Source organism: Myotis lucifugus, unplaced genomic scaffold, assembly GCF_000147115.1.
Source record: "Myotis lucifugus unplaced genomic scaffold, Myoluc2.0 scaffold_0, whole genome shotgun sequence".
Classification (NCBI taxonomy): Eukaryota; Metazoa; Chordata; class Mammalia; order Chiroptera; family Vespertilionidae; genus Myotis; species Myotis lucifugus.
Window position 1 is genome coordinate 23788812 of NW_005871048.1, and position 18980 is coordinate 23807791.

Here is an 18980-nt window from a genome sequence, read left to right on the forward strand (position 1 = left end):
ATAAAATAAATATCAAAAATATAAATCTTTGTTTTACTATGGTTGCAAATATCAAAAAATTTCTATATGTGACTCGGCACCAGAGTTAAGTTAGGGTTTCGCTTAGAGGTCCTTTAAGCGGTGGGTCCTGACAGATATGAAAAATAAAACGTCATTATTACAGCGTATACTTAGAATCCGCCAACTCATATACATGTAAAAAAACACTTTAAAATGCACTCTGCTTTTTCCATACTAGGGTCTCCATAAGACCCAGAAGACGTTTTACTGTCCCGTGCCAGTGGGAGTCGCATGTCTACTTATCAGCAAGGACCTGAGGGAAAAAAGGCGCGTGCGCGAGAGGCGGAGTCCCACGACCCTTGCGCGCTCCGGTTGTCTCCGCAGAGGCTGTGGCTCCGGCCTGGGGCAGCCATGGGGAAGGTGAACGTGGCCAAGTTGCGGTACATGAGCCGGGATGACTTCAGGGTCCTGACCGCGGTAAGGCACTCGCGGATCACCCCTTCCCCTGCCCGTCCCGGCCGTGCGTCCTGTTCCCGGAAGTTTCCCGGGAGCGGAGCGTGCTCTGGGCCCTGGAACGCGGCCGAGGTTGGGACTGGGGAAGAGAAGACCAGAGAGCAGAATTTTTCAAAAGCTTTTGTTCGGAAGCCTTGATCGTCTCCCAAGCGAGGACGGCAGAGTCCCCTCTTCTGATTGTGTCCTTCCTTTCTGCTCTCCCGGCGCGGTGGCCGCACGCATCTCCGCGGCCCGGGAAGTCATTCTGACCCCGGACTTCCGACCAGCAGAGAAGAGCTCAAGGCTCCTGAGAATTCATAGCCTTGAGCTCCCCACGCACAGACTCGGGCTCACGGCCTCCTTTCAGATCCATTCAATCCACACATTTGTCGGGTTTTTAGTACACTATTAGGGAATTCATCGGGGCACAGACAAGACAAGGGAGACTGGTCACCAAGTAAACGAATGAGTAAATAACAAGGATAACATCAGACAGTACGTCCTGTGAACAGGATAAAGGGGTAGGAGCCTTTGCTAGGGGCGCGGGAGAACGAGTGCTGTTGTGTAGCTGGAGAAGACCTGCTGCTGCGTGCAAGAGTCTCATCTGTTTACTGGTGTAACCAAACTTTTTCAAGAAGTTCCTGGGGCTCATTGGGTACTGAATGAATGCTTGCTAAGTAAAGAAAAGAGAGGAAGGATAGCAGGAGCTGAAGGAGAAGTAGCTGGAGGCAGAGGAAACCCAGGAGTAAGTGAGACGGCTCTGAGGCGGAAACAGTTTTTAAGGAATGGAAAGGCCAGTGTGGCTGGAACGTAATGGGCAAGAGGCTCAGTGGTTGGGGGTGTAACTGGAAAGGCTGAGGGGCTAATCAGGCTTACTAAAGAATTTGGGATATATTCTAAGTGTAGGGAAGCCACTGAATGTTTTCAAGCAGGGAAATTAAATTAAAAAACTTTTTATGGTCTTAGTTTCTGGCACAGAAAGCAACACATAGATTGGGCATTTGCAGAATAAAACAATACATTTATTTTAAGAGCTGTTACTAAACTCTCAAATGCAAATTCAGAATGAAATTTGGAAGACGCTTTTCTTTTTCCTCCAATAGATTCAATTCAGCTGGACTTTCTCTACCTACTATCACTTCTCTCTCTCTCTCTCTCTCTCTAATTGATTTCAGAGAGGAAGGGAGAGGGAGAGAGACAGAAACATCAATTATGAGAGAGAGTCATTGATCGGCTGTCTCCTGCTTGCCCTACACTGGGGATTGAACCTGCAACCCAGGCATGTGCCCTCACCAGGAATTGAACCGTGACCTCCTGGTTCATAGGTCAATGCTCAACCACTGAGCCATACTGGTCGGGCCCTACTGTCACTTTCTTCTCTACCTCAGCACATTCACTTATTCCCCTAAGGGAGTCAAGAGAAAGAATGTTAGAGGCTGGGAGAGATAGAACAAAGCATGGAAGATGAGTTAAGTGTAAAGTGTGAGGTTTTTGTTGGGGCATCAAAAGGATGCTAGATTTATCTTCTAAAACTTTGTCTCTGCAATATTTAAGTTCTTTTTTGAAGCTCATTAAGGAATGACCTCATTAAATATCATATTTCAGTCTCAGTTGTCTCTGACCAACATTGGTATTAGTGGCACCTCTCGGTCTTCCTTGGCACATCCTCTATCGATAATCATGCTTTCACTGGCTGCCCTTAACCTTTCAATGTAAACTTCCCCCAAAATTCTGCCCCTCAATGCTCCCTTTTCTGCCATTATCTCTTGCTTGATGAGCTCATCTACTTCATGGCTTCATCTCTTACCTTTATCAAATAATTGACAGTTTTTTCCCTCTAATTATGACTTCATTCCTGATTATAGATCTGCTTTTCTAATTTTCCTTAAACATCTTTATTTGAAGGACCTTCCAACACCTCAAACTCATTGTCAACTTTGTCAATCCCCTCTTTTCCCAAGCTCCATTAAATAATTATTACCATTATAATTTTAAAACCTGCTCTTCATCTTCACTTCAGCTTTAATTCATCTCCTTACTTTCCCACTTCCAATGCCAATTCCATATTGCTTTCAAAGATCTTTAGTTCTTTCCTTCTATTACCACTACCTCTTCCCTGTTAATGGCTTCTATTTCCTACGGCTTAGACTGTCATCTTAATTCTCCAATATACCACCTCCAGTGTTTGCTTTCTCTCACCACTTTTCATAGTTCTGCTAGATCAACGGTTCTCAACCTGTGGGCCGCGACCCCTTTGGGGATCGAACAACCCTTTCACAGGGGTCGCCTAAGACCATCGGAAAACACATATAATTACATATTGTTTTTGTGATTAATCACTACGCTTTAATTATGTTCAATTTGTAACAATGAAAATACATCCTGCATATCAGATATTTACATTACGATTCATAACAGTAGCAAAATTACAGTTATGAAGTAGCAATGAAATAATTTTATGGTTGGGAGTCACCACAACATGAGGAACTGTATTAAAGGGTCGCAGCATTAGGAAGGTTGAGAACCACTGTGCTAGATTAATGTTCTTAAAACAACCCTTCATATATCTGCCTTGCCTAAACATCTTCAAGAGTTTCCTACTTTCCTCTGTATAAAATCTAAAACTCCTTTTCTGTATTCACGGCCTTCCATATCTTACTCCAAAGCATTTTCCAGCCTTTCCATGAACTCTACATGCCATCCCATCTGAGCTACCACTGCAATAGCTGTTCCTGTGCTTTGTGTTTTCTTGCCTATGTGCCATATCCAAATCTTTTATTGTCTTTTCCTGGTATTCCCTTGTCTGCTTTTTCTATAATCCTGTATCTCAAAGTCTCAAGTGCTGCTACTTTTTGAAGCTGATCCCTCAGCTAAAAGTATTCTTATTCGGCCCTGAGCTACCTCCTTTTTTACCTTCTAATAGAATTAGACGTGCACATTCTTATTTCCACAGGTAGATAATATATTTTCCAGGGGTGGAGAGTATTTTTATATATTTTTTAATCTTTTACAATACTACATATGATACTTTCTCATTAATTCTTTCTTAATAAATATCTAGAATATCTGTAATTTTTAAAGACAAATATTTGGATGTCAAATATTTTAGTATTTACCACATGTCAGTAACTGTGTTAAGCACTCACATTCTTTTCTCTTAAAGTACATATCATTTAGTAGAGAGGTGGAATATGAATATCAGTGATTATATATCAAATCGTGATTTAACATATATCCAGAGAACATAGTAATTATGTCTCAGAATCGGATGGGGAACTGCATGGTCAGAGAAGTTTGAAGGAGAAGTTAATTTCTTAGCAAAGTTTGATAGCAGCTCTGTGTTGATTATGTTTACATAATAATTCCTTTAATTTCAGGTTGAAATGGGCATGAAGAATCATGAAATAGTTCCCTGCAGTTTGGTTGCTTCGATAGCCAGCCTTAAACATGGTGGTTGTAATAAAGTTTTAAGAGAATTAGTGAAACATAAACTCATAGCTTGGGAGCGAACCAAAAGTAAGTATTTGAGGCACCATTTGTGATTTTTCATTGTAACTGGCTTCCACCAGAGCAAGCCTTCCAGGACACAGGAAGTGGAAGTTGCCAAACCGAAACTTCCACAGTATACTTTTGTGGTCTATTGGTTAGAGCAATCAGAGGGCCCACCCACATCCAAGAGGGTGGAAAAATAGTCTGTACCTCCTGGCAGAGGATTAGCAATTCCAGTCACATAAGAGCAAGCAGGATATAGATATTGACACTGCCATCTTTGGAAAATACCCTCTGCCACAAGATTCTGTAGAACATTACTTCTTAACACTATTTGTGGTGAGGGATGAGTTTCTATTTTTTAGCCTATCGTGGATCTATACTTTCATAAAATAACACTAAAAAAGTCATTACTAGAAAAATGAAACTGATAAAATGTAGGTACAAATTCCTTATTAGAGTTGAAGACATAAAATAATTTGGTCAAATTGATATAAAATTGTTTAACCACTTCATTTCAGTTTCTGTATCTTGTCACAGACTAGTAACATAGACTGGTGTCAGTCTGTGGTCACACTTTGAGTAACACAACTCTAGAGAAGGAACACAAATTATAGGAAGAAATACTAAACTTGTAAAACTGGATAGCTAATCTTTTCCAGCTAAGATTTCCCATGTTTAAATTCTCATGACTTGAACGGATGTGACTTAGTGGTACAATGTAACTAAAATATGGTCTTTCTCATTTGCTTTTCTCTAGCTGTCCAGGGCTATCGGTTGACAAACGCAGGCTATGACTACCTAGCTTTGAAAACACTTTCTTCTAGACAGGTAGTTGAATCTGTTGGAAACCAGATGGGTGTTGGCAAAGAATCAGGTAAGTGCTAATGGTACTATTGAATGCATTTTCATTACCCTGAGTATAGTGGATCATTACTTTGTCATAAGTATTGAAAATTAAGTATACCAAGAATGAGTTTTCCTCTAATAGTTGAAATCTTTGGCAAATATTAATCTGTTAAATTGGATGTTTGTAATAGCTAAAATATATAATAACATAAGGAAGTACTAGAAGACTGAATATCTAAAAACCACAAACTTTTTCTTCACAGCAATATGATCATTAAGGCAAAGTTGGGTATGAATATTATTCATTGAAGCAATTGTAGAAATGAACTTATTTTTGAACAGGAAAATATTATTATTAAGTCACTTCTTGTACATATAGGACACTAAGGAACAATTAGATGTTTTCCCACTAAATTGAGTTGAGCATTGATCTCCTTTAGAAATGATATCCTTGGATGAGGACACATTTGTAATACCTTAACTAATAAAAAAAATGTGGAAAAAAAAAGAAAGAAAAAGAAAAAAAAAACAAAAAAAAAGAAATGATATCCTTTGACACATTGCATCCCTGTTTGTTTGGTTGTAGTAGATATCAAATACATGTCATCATATCATTTTGGATTGTAATTAAATAAAGAAAAATTTGCTGGCTGGTAAGTATTTCTGGTATTTAGGAAAGATAAAATTTGATACCTATAAAATCAGACAAAGTTAGAAATTTGAATTGCTTCAACTTTTTAGCATAAATAATAATGTGTTTTTTTTTTAAATCTTGGCTTTAGATATTTATATTGTTGCAAATGAAGAAGGCCAGCAATTTGCATTAAAGCTTCACAGACTGGGAAGAACCTCCTTTCGAAATCTGAAAAACAAGCGTGATTACCATAAACACAGGCATAACATGTCTTGGCTTTATTTATCTCGTCTCTCTGCCATGAAAGAATTTGCCTATATGAAGGTATTTTTTAAATAATTGTTCATTTTTTAACCAAATAATACCTGAAGCTGAAAAGCTATAGTGACAAGCATCAGTCTGCTGCCCCTATATCTAGCTCCCTACCTCCAGTCCCAATCCTTACAGTCACTTTTAACTCTTACTGATTCGTTTCTGCTGTTTCTCTGGTGATTTCCTAGGTGTTTTTCTAGGTGAAGGTTTCAATTGTTATAAATGTATAAAGGCAACATATAATTGACAATATTAACATGATAGAGTAAGGTAAAATACATTTATGATGTGATAGTCTCACAAGGTGTTATGTGTGAATGTTTATTTAAACTGTACGTATGTCTATATTTGATAACATATCTTCAGTAATATTTAAATTAAACAGAAAATAACATTACATTTTTTTATTACTCAGTGGGATTTATTTGCTATAACATCTTCATTTTTAAAAAAATTAAATTACTAAAAGTCATCTAATGGATGACCACTATTTCCTGGAAGTTTCAGTTCGGTGTTAGTAGGTTATTTTAATTCATGTGCTTTAATGTTTAGTGATCATGAGGGAAAATTCTCAACACAGTATAAATGATACTGATACCATACATGTTATATATTTCTTGTCTTATACTAATGGTTTAATATCCTGCGTTGGTCAATAAGTAAGTAGGCATTTTGGTAGGAATCATTACATAATTTCCCAAAACTATATTAAGTATATTCTCAAGGTGTGTACATGAAGATACAGCAACAAAACTTGATTGTGTTTAAACATGTTCTTAAATACATTAATATTTTCCTAACAGAATAAGATAAAATTGAGCTATAGCTTAAGGGTTAAGCTGCGGTCTTGGGCTATGACAATAGTTAACATTACTATATGCTATTGAGCTGCCAGGGAGTGCTCAAAATCACTTGCTTTGAAGAAAAAATTTTTTTAAGCCAAGCAACCAATTTAAGTATATATTGAGTTTCAGCTGTGTGCCTGTCACTCTATTAAGTACTAGGGTAGGATGGGGTATCAGGCTAGATACCGAAAGAATAACCAATGCAGTCTGTCTTAAAGTTCGGAAGATAACATGAACACACATAAAGCAAAGAACAATTTAAAAATCAAATTATATGTGTTTAGAGAAGGAGGTTTCATAAAGTGAGTGGGAATTGGGTAAAGTTAAGCATGCATATGATTTGGCGGTAAAGAGAAGACAGTAAATCAGTACGTTTTGCAAAGGAACCACTTTGGGTGAAGACAGCAATATGGGTGTAAGCTCTGTGTGTGTAGGTAATAGTCACTGAGGTAACTGTCCTGATTTCACTCCAGAATGCTTATTGGGAAAAGTAGGACTGGTTAAGTGGATTAAAGAGATTTTTGAAAACTAGAAAAAGTTGTTCAGACTAAAATCAGTATTTATAGCCATTGCAGGTTTTTATATTTATTTTTAATTTGTTGAGGTGACATTGTCAACAAAAATCATAGATTTCAGGTATACAACTCCACAATACATTATCTGTACTGTGTATTCACCACCCCAAGTCAAGTAGCCATTGTAGATTTTAAAAACTGAGCATTTGACACAAGCATCTTAGTTTCCTATTGGTACACAGAATAAAGGTTGGGTATGGTGACAAGAGCTAGAACCATTGGAGTAATTGGGTATCAAGGACAAAAGCCTACTTTGAAATGGTAGCATTTCAAATGGCAGAGGTCATAAATCTAACATTTTGAAGAAAGTAATAACAGGACTTTGTAATTAAAGGATAAAAAAAGTTAAGCATAGGAGGAAAGATGGATCTGTGGATGATCTGAAGTAACTTTCTTTGTTTTGTTAATCCTCATCCAAGTATAGTTTTTCCATTGATTTTTTTCAGAGAGTAGAACGGAGGGAGGGAGGAGGAGGAGAGAGAAAAACATTGATGTGAGAGAGACACTTCAATTGGCTGCCTCCAGCATGCGCCCCAACTGGAGCCGGGGATCGAGCCTGCAACCCATGTACTGCTGGCGACCCTTCAGTGCAAGGGCGGATGCTCTAATCACTGAGCACACCAGCCAGGGCTGAAGTAACATTTGACTCCGACTACTACAATGTGTATATATTAGATTTATATAATATTTGGTCTGAAGGAAAGGTCAGTGCTCTATAAACTAAAATGCCTAATCTATTGGAATATTTCATTTCCTAACGTGTCACAAGACAGAGTCCTTCCTAAGTCACAGTATATTTTTATTTGATTTTTTTAAGCGTGTTCCAATAAATGGCAGAAAACAAAAGTGTACAGGATATATCCTAAAGGCAGAGATTTTTTTCACACTCACTTTTGTAGTCCTAGCACAGTGTAAAATATTTAGTAAATGTTCAATAAATGAGTATTTGAAAATGTGAATTAAGTAAACTGGCTTAATTTTTTTTTATGTACAGCTCATTCTGTGCTGTGAATAAGTCATATACAAATAATCATGTGTTGTGTTAACTGTAATTTTGTAAAGGCTTGGATTTTTTTTCTGGTTGTGAGCAGGTATATTTCTTTCATTGTTCCTTAAAAATTATTGACCTCTCCATTAGTTTATACTGTTTGCTATGTTTTAGGCATTGTATGAGAGGAAATTTCCAGTTCCAAAGCCAATTGATTATAATCGCCATGCAGTGGTCATGGAACTCATAAATGGCTATCCTCTGTAAGTATATATTATTATTATTATTATTATTATTATTATTATTGAAACTGTGGGTCATAACAAATGTAAGGTTTAGTTTTTAAAAGTAAAATCTTTTTAAAACTAAATGGAATATTATTTCTGGGAGGTTAGAAATTAACATATTATCAGTAGACTCAGAGGTAAATTGAAAATGCAGTTTCATTAACTATGTATTTTGTTATCTCTATGATTCATTCAACAAATATTTATTACCAATCTAGTATGTGCCAAGCACTGTTCCAGGGTCAGCAGTAAACCAAATCTCTGCCCTCGCAGAGCTTACATTCTGATGGAAGGAGAATATGTAGTAAATAGCTAAATAAGAAAATATAGGGTGGGGCAAAATAGGTTTACAGTTGTTCATATGGAAAATAAATAATAAATAATAATACAAGACTAAACTCTGTGCCCTGGCTGGTGTGGCTCAGTTGATTGAGCATCATCCCATGCACTAAGGGGTCTTAGGTTCAATTTCCAGTCAGTGCACATGCTCAGGTTTCAAGCTCCATCCCCAATAGGGGGCATGCAAGAGGCAGCTGACCTATGTTTCTCTCTCCCTCTCCTTTCCTCTTTCTAAAATCAATTTAAAAAAATTGAAAGAAAAAGAATAAACTGTTTTGGGTACTCACAACTGTAAACCTACTTTTGCTCCATATGTATATATCAGATGGTAGTAAATGCTATGGGTAAAAATAAAGCAGGGTAAGGGAACAAGAAGGACTGAGATGGGTAAAGGAGGCCGCTGTTTTACATGGGGTGGTCAGGGAAAGTCTCACTGATAAGAATCCTGAATAAAATGAGGGGAAACCATGAGGATACCTAAGAAGATTCCAGCCAGAGGGGACAGCAAGTGCATAATCCATGGGGTGGGGGTATTCCCAGAATTTTAGGGAACAGTGAGGATGATGTCACTGTGGCTGGAACTGAATGAGTAAAGGAGAAATTGTAAGTGATAATATCCTAAAGACAGCAGGGGATCACTTGATCTTAGCCAAAAGGCCGAGAAGCGATGACAGCAGGGGATCAGATCACTAGAATTTGTAGGTCATTTCAAGGCCTTTTAATTTTTTTATTGAAATATATTTGACATATGATAAAAATTATGGTATGTTGACTTGATACTTTTATATATTGTAATATGATTGCCATTGTAGTGATATTTAGCACAAGGACTTTAATTTTGATTGAGATAAGAAGCCATAGGACAGTTTTGAACTGAGAATAGATATGACCTAACTAATGTGTTAATAGGACCGCTGGCTGCTCTATTGAGACTAGACTGAAAGGAGATTAAGGACAGATTAAGACGACAATTGTAATCACCCAGTCAAGAGACAGGTAGTTTAGATCAGTTATAGATGTCAAGGTGAAGAAAAGTGGTCAGATTTTGGAGATGTTTTCCAGGAAGAGCCAACATGACTTATTTAGGATTGGATATTGATATGAAGGAAGGTGCAAGTCAAAGGTAATAACTGGGTTTTGGACCTGAATGATGATGTAATTGAGATAAAGCTGACATTTATAGATGAGCTGGAAAACCTAAAGAACAGTGTGAAGTTAGAGGATGGGGCAGACTCAGAGTTATAGTTTGGGATATAGTAAGTTTGAGATACATAATAGTTCAGAGGAGAAATCTAGATTGAAGTCAGTATTTATGGTGTTTAATGCCATGAGCCTGAATGAGATCACCAGGAGTGATTTTAAGTAAGAAATAGGTAAAATAAGAGGCTCTAGGATTAACCTTTGAGGAACTCCAAAATTTAAAGGTCAGGGGGGAAAAAAGAATTAGCAGAAAAGACTAAGAAGAAATGATTAGTGTAGAAAGAGGACAAAGGGCAACCCAAAGAGTTGGAATACCAGGAGTCAAGTGAAGGCAGTGTTTCAAAGAGGGGGAAGAAGTTAACGGGAAAACCAGAAAGGATGAAGACTGAAAATTGACCATTGGATGTAGCAACATAGAAGTCATTGGTAGTCTTGACAAGGACTATTTTATTGGAACAAAGTGGATGAAGAAATGGTTTGTTAGAGTTGGGGGAAAGCACATGTAGAGGAGTTTGGCTGTAAAGAAGATCAAAGAAAGGATGTGACAATGAAAAGACAATACAGAATCGATGCAGGGTGTGGCTTATTTTTTTTTAATAATAGATGGACGCTGTTGTGTCTAAATGCTGATGGTAATGAAAAGAAAACTTCTAGGGAGACAAATGGAAATAATGTATACACACACTTTCATTAAAATCATAAATGAGTACAAATAACTTATTTTATACTTAAAATATTTTCAGATGTCAGATACACCATGTTGAAGATCCTGCATCAGTATATGATGAAGCCATGGAACTAATTGTTAAACTTGCAAATCATGGATTGATTCATGGAGATTTCAATGAATTCAATCTCATTTTGGATAAAGATGACCACATCACCATGATTGATTTTCCACAAATGGTTTCAACTTCTCATCCCAATGCTGAATGGTATATGCTGAAATTGATTGTGAATGTGGGTGTGCTTATCTGTGATGCAGTCATTTTTTATTCATAATTTCCAACTTTGTAATACTGTCATTTGGGTCAATAACTATTTGGAAGTGGCTGATGTCAGTGTCTAAAATTCTGGGTTTTTTAATATTAAATGATATCAAACTACTAAGATATTTCCCCTGAAAGAATCTTATTCCTCATTATTTTAAAGGGGAATGCACTTTGATCCAGTTTTTAAAACCTGCTCATTAGCTTAAGTTGTGTATTAAACATCTGAAGAAACTGCCTGCCTTTATAAACCATTAAAACAATTTGAATTACTCTTATAATCTGACAGACTTTCAAAAGTCAAATGAACCCTTTATTCAAACCAACATTTAGGTGGAAGCCCAGTTTTTAAAACAAACAAAAGTAGGGACATGGAAGGAACCCCATCTTCTCTGCCTTTCTTTCCCCTCTTCTTCTCTATGGTTGCTTCCAAGAGGGCTTCACCAAGCATAACTTAATAATCGTGATGGCCTTAATAAAAGTTATGGATTTGGATTGGACTCAGTTGCCAAACCAATAATATCTCTCATGTCATTTTTAGCTTTTGTTTTATTATTAGAAAATAATTCCCATAAAACCTCATCCCTGACACAGAGCAGAAACACTTTGTATACCATGGTAATTTTATTCCTCACATTGCTTAACCATTTAAACCAGCCAAATTGTGAAATATGACAATATTTTTCTTTATTTGTATTCCTTAATGCAGTGGAGCATAATTCAATTAAGGGTATTTTTTTCTCCTCTCCTTCCAAGTTATAATGTGAGAAGCTTCCCCTTTTCCCCAAAGATAACTGTTATCACTTATGTAATATGAGCAAAGTTTGAGCTTAAACCAGTTTGTGCTCAGTGAAGCTCTTCTTCCTCCTGATTTTTATTAGAAAATATCTACACTTACTCTAGAGAAAGGTCATTTAAAAATAAACTTAAAGAGTATTCCCAACAAAGGTGGTTAATATATCTTTGGATAATGACAAATTACCATTTTATTAAAGTGGTGCAGCATAGTCACACAGTAAAGGAACATCTAGGAACCCACAGAATTAGAGACAGAAATATAACAGATTATGACATTCCAAGTTAAGGGTGCATTATTCTTGAATACATTGTGATTTAATTTGAATTTTTATGGGCAACTAATTGGGAGAAGGAGTTCTGTTAAGCACAAAATATCAACTTAAAAATTAACTTGCCATATTCAGTCAAACATTTAATTAACTCACCCCTAATGCCTTGGCAGGGCCAGACCAAATGATTTTGTGAGCCTTGTATGGCCCTCAGACTGGACGTTCCTTCCCCACCCCTGCAGAGGATACCTGCTGCTCCCAAATTACAGGCCCATAGTCTTCTTCTCTGATATATATATATATATATATATATATATATATTCATCCTATTGCATTATAGGAAAACCTCATGTTGCATTATGGGAAAATCTTGAGTTTTCTAACCATAATGCTATATGCCTTTAACAGCTTATATTTCTTCTTAGTTCCTCTGCTTTTACTTTTAGTACTTGAAACTTTCAAAGATTTTTTTTTCTTTTTTCTTTTAAGTAACATCCTTTTTCATGGTAAGGAGTAGAAGTGTCATAACAACAAATACTAAGGATATTGTCATTGACTAATAAGGAAAAAATGAAAACCTGTATAAAAATTGATTCTTTATTTTGCAGGTATTTTGACAGAGATGTTAAATGCATTAGAGATTTCTTCATGAAACGTTTCAGCTATGAAAGTGAGCTTTATCCGACCTTTAGTGATATCAGGTTTGTACTTTGCATTGCTGAAAACTAGAACTCTGTTAAATACCTGATTTATTTAGTTTTAAAAGTTAATAGTCTCATCTAAAAGATGTTAAGATAGTGAGTGAGCTTTGACATATTGTAACCATTGTTGAGTATCAACTGTGTGGTATATAAATGAAACTTAAAATCTAGAAAATACCTGGTTTTTATCCATCAAGACAATATTACTGAATTTGGGGAAAGAACACACCTAGTTGCTTATAAATTCAAGAACGTTTATTCATTGTAGGAATGTTATGTGAATAATCCATTTGTAAGGGATCAAGCCAAGTGTTTATCAGAATTTGTGTTTTTCCTTTACTCAGAACTGGAGCCATCTGTAATTGATTCATGGAACCTAATTATAAATACGTTCTGAAAGCCAAATCTTCTCATTTATTTTACACTCTTGGTTAAAATACTGTTTTCTAGTTTGGGATGGTTGACATAACTTAAAAGAAGAAATCTTTAGTCCCTGTTGAAAGTTAGTTTATTAAATCAGTAAAAACCAACAAGTTTCTTTGATCTTTCTATTAATATCTATTACTTTTCACAGTCATATTTTATTTGTAAATAACAGCCAGCATATATTTTTTATATTTGTATACTTAAGTAACTTAAGTATTACATTTAGGGCAAAGGAAAATATTTAAAATACATAAATAAACTCACTTAACAATTACAATTTTTTTCAGAGTAATAAATATTTATCTATATCAAGTAGATTTCACCTGAATGCTTGACATTTCTTTTCCTAGGAGGGAGGACTCTCTTGATGTAGAGGTTTCTGCCAGCGGCTACACAAAGGAAATGCAGGCAGATGATGAACTCCTTCATCCAGTAGGTCCAGATGATATTGAAACAGAAGAAGGATCTGAATTTTCATTTTCTGATGAAGAGGTATCAGAAAAAGCAAAGGTTTATAGATCAGAAAATCAAAGTGAACGAAACTCTGTCAATGAATCAGTTGACTGCTGTGGCCGATTGTCTGGAGACCTTGAACAAATAAAGGAAGATGATGTGTCAGAGGAAAGTGCTGATGCACACAATTTTGACATGACTGAATTCAATCAAGCTTTAGAAGAAATAAAAGGGCAGGTTGTTGAAAACAATTCTGTAACTCATTTTTCTGTGGAGAAAAACAGCACTGAAAATGATACCAGGCAAGATGGCAAGAGAGGTCATGGAGGAAGCCCCACGGGCTCTGAAGAGTATGAAGATGAATGCCCTCATCTGATCGCCTTGTCATCATTAAACAAAGAATTCAGCCCTTTCAGGTATAGATTTCTGTTGATTGATTTTTTTTTACTTTAATCTGGAGACCTGTACTTTCTTCGATTCTGGTAACTGAGTATTTTTTCAAATAACGTGGCAGGATTGTATTCTGAGCTGGCTTTTATGTATAAAATGAAAGCAGATAACCCTTTTGTTAAAATTCCAATTAGCCTCTACAATCGACCTGATGCTAGACAGCATATTGATTCAATTTTAAGCAGTCTATACAAACTGATTACTTTCAAAGAATTAATACAGATCTCATTCAGTTGATCATGTTTTAAATGGATAAGTTATTTGAATCTATCCTATCTAATAATAGACAAACATGGTAATTGACCGTACCTTCGCTACACCTCCCATTGGCTAATCAGCGAGATATGCAAATTAACTGCCAACAAAGATGGTGGTTAATTTGCATGCATAGGCGTGAAGCGGCAGAGCAAAGGCTTGAAGGCAGCTCCGGCCAGAGCCGCGAAGGCTTGAAGGCGGCTCCGGCTAGAGCGAAGGCCTGGGTCCCGGGTGCCGGAGGAAGACCGGTGCCGGTAGCCAGGGGAAGGGAAGGCCTATTGCACAAATATTTTTGTGCAACAGGTCTCTAGTATATATATAAAATCCCAAGCGACCGTTAGGACTTGTCGACCAGTCACTATGACGCACACTGACCACCAGGGGGCAGATGCTCAATGCAGGAACTTCCCCCTGGTAGTCAGTGCACTCCCACAGCCAACCTGTCACAGCTAGCCAACCTCCTGTGGTTCCTCCCCCGGCCAGCAGGCCCTGATTGGCTCCAATAGCCAGCCAGGCCTAGGGACCCCATCTGTGCACAAATTCGTGCACCAAGCCTCTAGTATTTTCATAGTTATATATCTAATATTTGCTCTCTTTATAATGAAATACAGTGAATTTTCTCTGGTATTTTGAACCTTCTTCTGTTCTTATTTGTTCATGTAAAACAATGTTATAACGTTATTATGTTCTTTTTCTTTCGAGAACTTTTTTCCTTGCAAATATTAATCAGTCTCAGCATAGATTAGCAAATGATCTAAAATTTAATTTTTAGATTTGGGATAGTTTATCCAGAATCAAATAACTAGTTTAATGAAATATAGTTTTATTTATTTCAAAATAGTAATATGACAATTAAAATTAAATTAGTACATTTATTAGGCATTTCTCAATACATGTTCTGGCTTACATTCTAAGGCTGCCTTTATTGTTAGTCTCATTATGAAGCAAAATAAAGAATATTGTTTTTTTTTCTATATAACTGTATATTGAGACTTAGGATTATTACCCCTTTCATAATAAACATGTAAAACTTAATATTAAGGCTGCAGGGGTCCAGGATTTATAGTAATAGAAGAAAATCTACATAGCTTAAATAGTCTTGTAAGCACAGAATAATTTGTTCTTACTCTCTAAACACATGTTGGGCAAAATTTTTATTCAAATTAAAAGTATAAGGTGTTTCTGAAAAATATTGACTGTTAAGAATTAATATCATCTGAGTTTCTTATACATTAAAACTTTGAACAATGCATAAAACAAATTAGACAGTTCCTACTGGCATCATTGCAGTTTTGTCAAGGAACTATTCCAAGGATTTAGATTGTAAGAGTCATATTTGTGTATAGTTCAATGAAAGGAAAGGGGAAAAAACATAAATTGTGACTGAGTGATAATAAATTTTGATGGCCAAAATAGTCTACCATTTTGAAATTTTGGTAGTGACTATCAGAATGCTGAAAAATGGAAATTGTTAATATATTTGCCTGAGTTGTGGGTAGTTTTACCTTCACAGAAATGTTAAATATAATGGTATTTCTGAGGAATTTTATGTCTTTAAGTTTTATCATCATGTATGGAATGATATAAATTAATGATATAAATTAATCTAATCTAATAATAAACAAAGATTGAAATTGACCATACCTTCGCTACACCTCCCATTGGCTAATCAGCGAGATATGCAAATTAACTGCCAACAAAGATGGTGGCTAATTTGCATACTGCAGGCAGATCCACTGTGCCGCCCCAGCGCGAGATCCGGGCCTGCTGTGTCTTGGGTGGGGTGGACGGGGCGGGCAGGGCGAGTGGCAGCATGATCCGTGAGAGGGCACAGATTGGGCTGAGGGACCCCCCCCCCTTCCCTGCCAGTGCACAAATTTTTGTGCACGGGCCTTCTAGTATATTTATAATTAATTTATAGTTAACTATAAAAATTAACTAGTTGAATTGTGCTGTTTTAATTTTAGAGATGAAGAAAACATGGAAGATATTAATCGATATAGAACAAGAACTCTGAGTGTTACTTCTGTGGGCAGTGTTTTAAGCTGTTCAACAATTCCTCCGGTAACCATTCCCTCAACGTTTACAAGTGTTTATTAGGTCACTACTATAGTCAGATTGCATGTGAAGGTTACATGCTGTTCAAGACAGTTTCAGCATTTGGGCCTCACATGTTAATAGTATAAAATTATAACAAGTACAAATTTAGTAATATAGGAATGATCAAAGCTTTCAGGAAAAGGGCAGCATGTACGTTAGCTTGAATTTGAAGGATAAGATCATAGAAATTTAAATCAAGGGGGACTTGGCAGTCATTGGCAGCCTGTGTCCTAAGTAATAAGAAATCATTTGAATTTATGGTCATTCACTATGAGAAAGCATTCAGCATCTCCCAAAAACTGTATGTAGACTTTTCCATGCGTAACTGCTGCTATCAGGTCATTTCAGCGGTTCTCAACCTGTGGGTCGTGACCCCTTTGGCGGTCGAACGACCCTTTCACAGGGGTCGCCTAAGACCATCCTGCATGTCAGATATTTACATTATGATTCATAACAGTAGCAACATTACAGTTATGAAGTAGTAACAAAAATAATTTTATGGTTGGGTCACAACATGAGGAACTGTATTTAAAGGGCCAGAAGGTTGAGAACCACTGGGTCATTTCGATACCGGAAGTTATGAAGGAACTATTTTTGATATATTTTTACCAGTAATGAATGCTTTCAAACATAATTTTGTGCCGCAAAGACATGCCTCTAGAAAGCAGAGGAACAAGTAGTTTTTATCTTTGTTTTGATTATTTTGGTTTGAGGGTTTTTTTTCTTTCTTTCTTTAAGTTTTCCTGATGGACACTAGGTGGCACTATAGTAATTTTTTTCAAAGAATTGTGACTACTATAATATGTATTTTTGTTAGGAATGTAATTTATTTCATAACAGTTTTGGTTTTTATTGCTGATTTGTATAATACTGTTAGTATTTGGAATTTTAAAAATACATGCTTTTAACAGAAATTTGAAAAATATTAGCACTTTTACTGAATGTTTACTTTCTATCAAAATGGTTAATTATCAGTGATACTTATTATTGAAATCTTTCCAGGAATTGGTGAAACAGAAGGTGAAACGTCAGTTGACAAAACAGCAAAAATCAGCTGTCAGACGTCGATTGCAGAAAGGAGAAGCAAATATATTCACCAAGCAACGGAGAGAAAATATGCAAAATATTAAGTCAAGCTTGGAAGCAGCTAGCTTTTGGGGAGAGTAATATATTTAAGATCTTAAATATTTTTCAAGAATTTACTGTGACCCCTTTCTAAGCCACCTTTAGTCTTATTTGGACCAACGTAGATAAATAAATAAACAGACTCTCTTTCCTGTATAAATTTGACTCGTTCAATACATGTTTTCTAAAGAATAATTATGGTAATACAATTTTCCAAATAATTTTGATGACCGGTACATTTGCTAAAATCTATTTTTCAGAATAATTTTGAATAGCAATATTTGGGTATTTTTTTTTTTAATCTAAATGTAGTTTCTGTTGTTTTTTTTTGTTCTCTACCAAAAATAGGTAGATTTCTTGCTTTCAGATTATAGCTTTAACACTCACTAGTGGAAACAACCTTAGGCAAGCCATATTTCCTTCCCTCTTTCACCATTATCAGTTTTTCTTACTATTAAAATTAGATTTATATGGACCACATGAAGCAATGCACAGAAAATACGCTTTCAGTAAAGTGTGGGTATTAGAATCATAATTTTAATGATGTTTATCTTTCTGAAATGCTGCTTAACTTGATTACATTATAATTAAACCACTGAAAGAATTCACTGCCATCTTTTTTTTATTCTCTAGTATTAAGGATAAGTCAGTAATGCATAATTGTATTTTCTGCTATTAAATTGGTAATGTCATGGGAACAGAAACTTCAAATAATTCCACTACAGCTTTTACAGTTGCCAGTTTTTATGCAGGCCTGAGTAGAAGTAGAAGAGTTAGGGGTATGGGGAGGGGGAAAAAAGGAGACATATGTACTACTATTTGTAATAACTTAAACAATAAAATAAAATTTTATAAAAATGTAAAAAAATTTTTAAAAAGAAGAAGAGTTAGGGGTATGGGGAGCATGGGGAAGTTAAAAGGAAGAGTAAAAATATTCTTTCTAATAGTCTTATCTGGATGGGTCCAAAACATACCATATTTCACTTCAACATTAACAGATGTTTATTGAGTTTAGTCAAGAAAGAAAATACGTGAGACATGGTTTCTCCCTCAAAGACTATAATACAGTGAGACTTGAAGATGGGCGCTTAAGTATACGCATCTGATGGTATTCAAGTCCCTTCAGCATTGCCCAGGAGGCCAGAGGAACATCACCTGCAGCACAAAAGGACCACTAGATGGCAATGTCACTGCACAGTTACCAGACAGGATGTCCTTAAATTATGTGCATCTGTGATTATAAGCTACCAGAAGCAATATCAGCACTTTTTTTTTTTCAAGATTGATCAGGACAGCAGATTTACTTTCACCTTTTCAAAATTAATTTTACTGGCGATTTGCAGAGTAGCAGTGATAAGTTCACTTCAATATAAGTGCAAGAAAATGTCAAATTTCATTTCCTTG

General features: G+C 36.1%; 1 protein-coding gene across 4 annotated transcripts; it reads left to right on the forward strand.

Moving 5' to 3' along the window:
- The first annotated feature begins 330 nt into the window (after window positions 1–330).
- RIOK2 (RIO kinase 2) lies at window positions 331–17797 on the forward strand. Of its 4 annotated transcripts, XM_006081193.3 has the most exons (10): window positions 331–477; window positions 3870–4008; window positions 4742–4858; window positions 5613–5788; window positions 8359–8447; window positions 10754–10945; window positions 12675–12767; window positions 13544–14062; window positions 16319–16415; window positions 17454–17797. In XM_006081193.3, exons 1-10 carry the CDS (start codon window positions 412–414, stop codon window positions 17616–17618), a joined length of 1653 nt encoding a protein of 550 aa, XP_006081255.1. In that variant the 5' UTR covers window positions 331–411; the 3' UTR covers window positions 17619–17797. The 4 variants fall into 4 exon arrangements, with proteins under 4 accessions (XP_006081255.1, XP_023605501.1, XP_014322867.1 ...); XM_023749733.1 differs by lacking the exon at window positions 12675–12767; XM_014467381.2 differs by lacking the exon at window positions 16319–16415 and having other exon boundaries at window positions 17454–17597.
- The last annotated feature ends 1183 nt before the right edge of the window (window positions 17798–18980 follow it).

What these genes read in the sequence shown, in the direction of transcription:
- RIOK2 (XM_006081193.3), top strand. Translation starts at nt 412, where the DNA reads ATGGGGAAGGTGAACGTGGCCAAGTTGCGGTACATGAGCCGGGATGAC. An exon ending in AAGAATTTGCCTATATGAAG is followed by an intron (nt 5,789 to 8,358) that starts GTATTTTTTAAA and finishes GCTATGTTTTAG; the next exon opens with GCATTGTATGAGAGGAAATT. An exon ending in CCGACCTTTAGTGATATCAG is followed by an intron (nt 12,768 to 13,543) that starts GTTTGTACTTTG and finishes TTCTTTTCCTAG; the next exon opens with GAGGGAGGACTCTCTTGATG.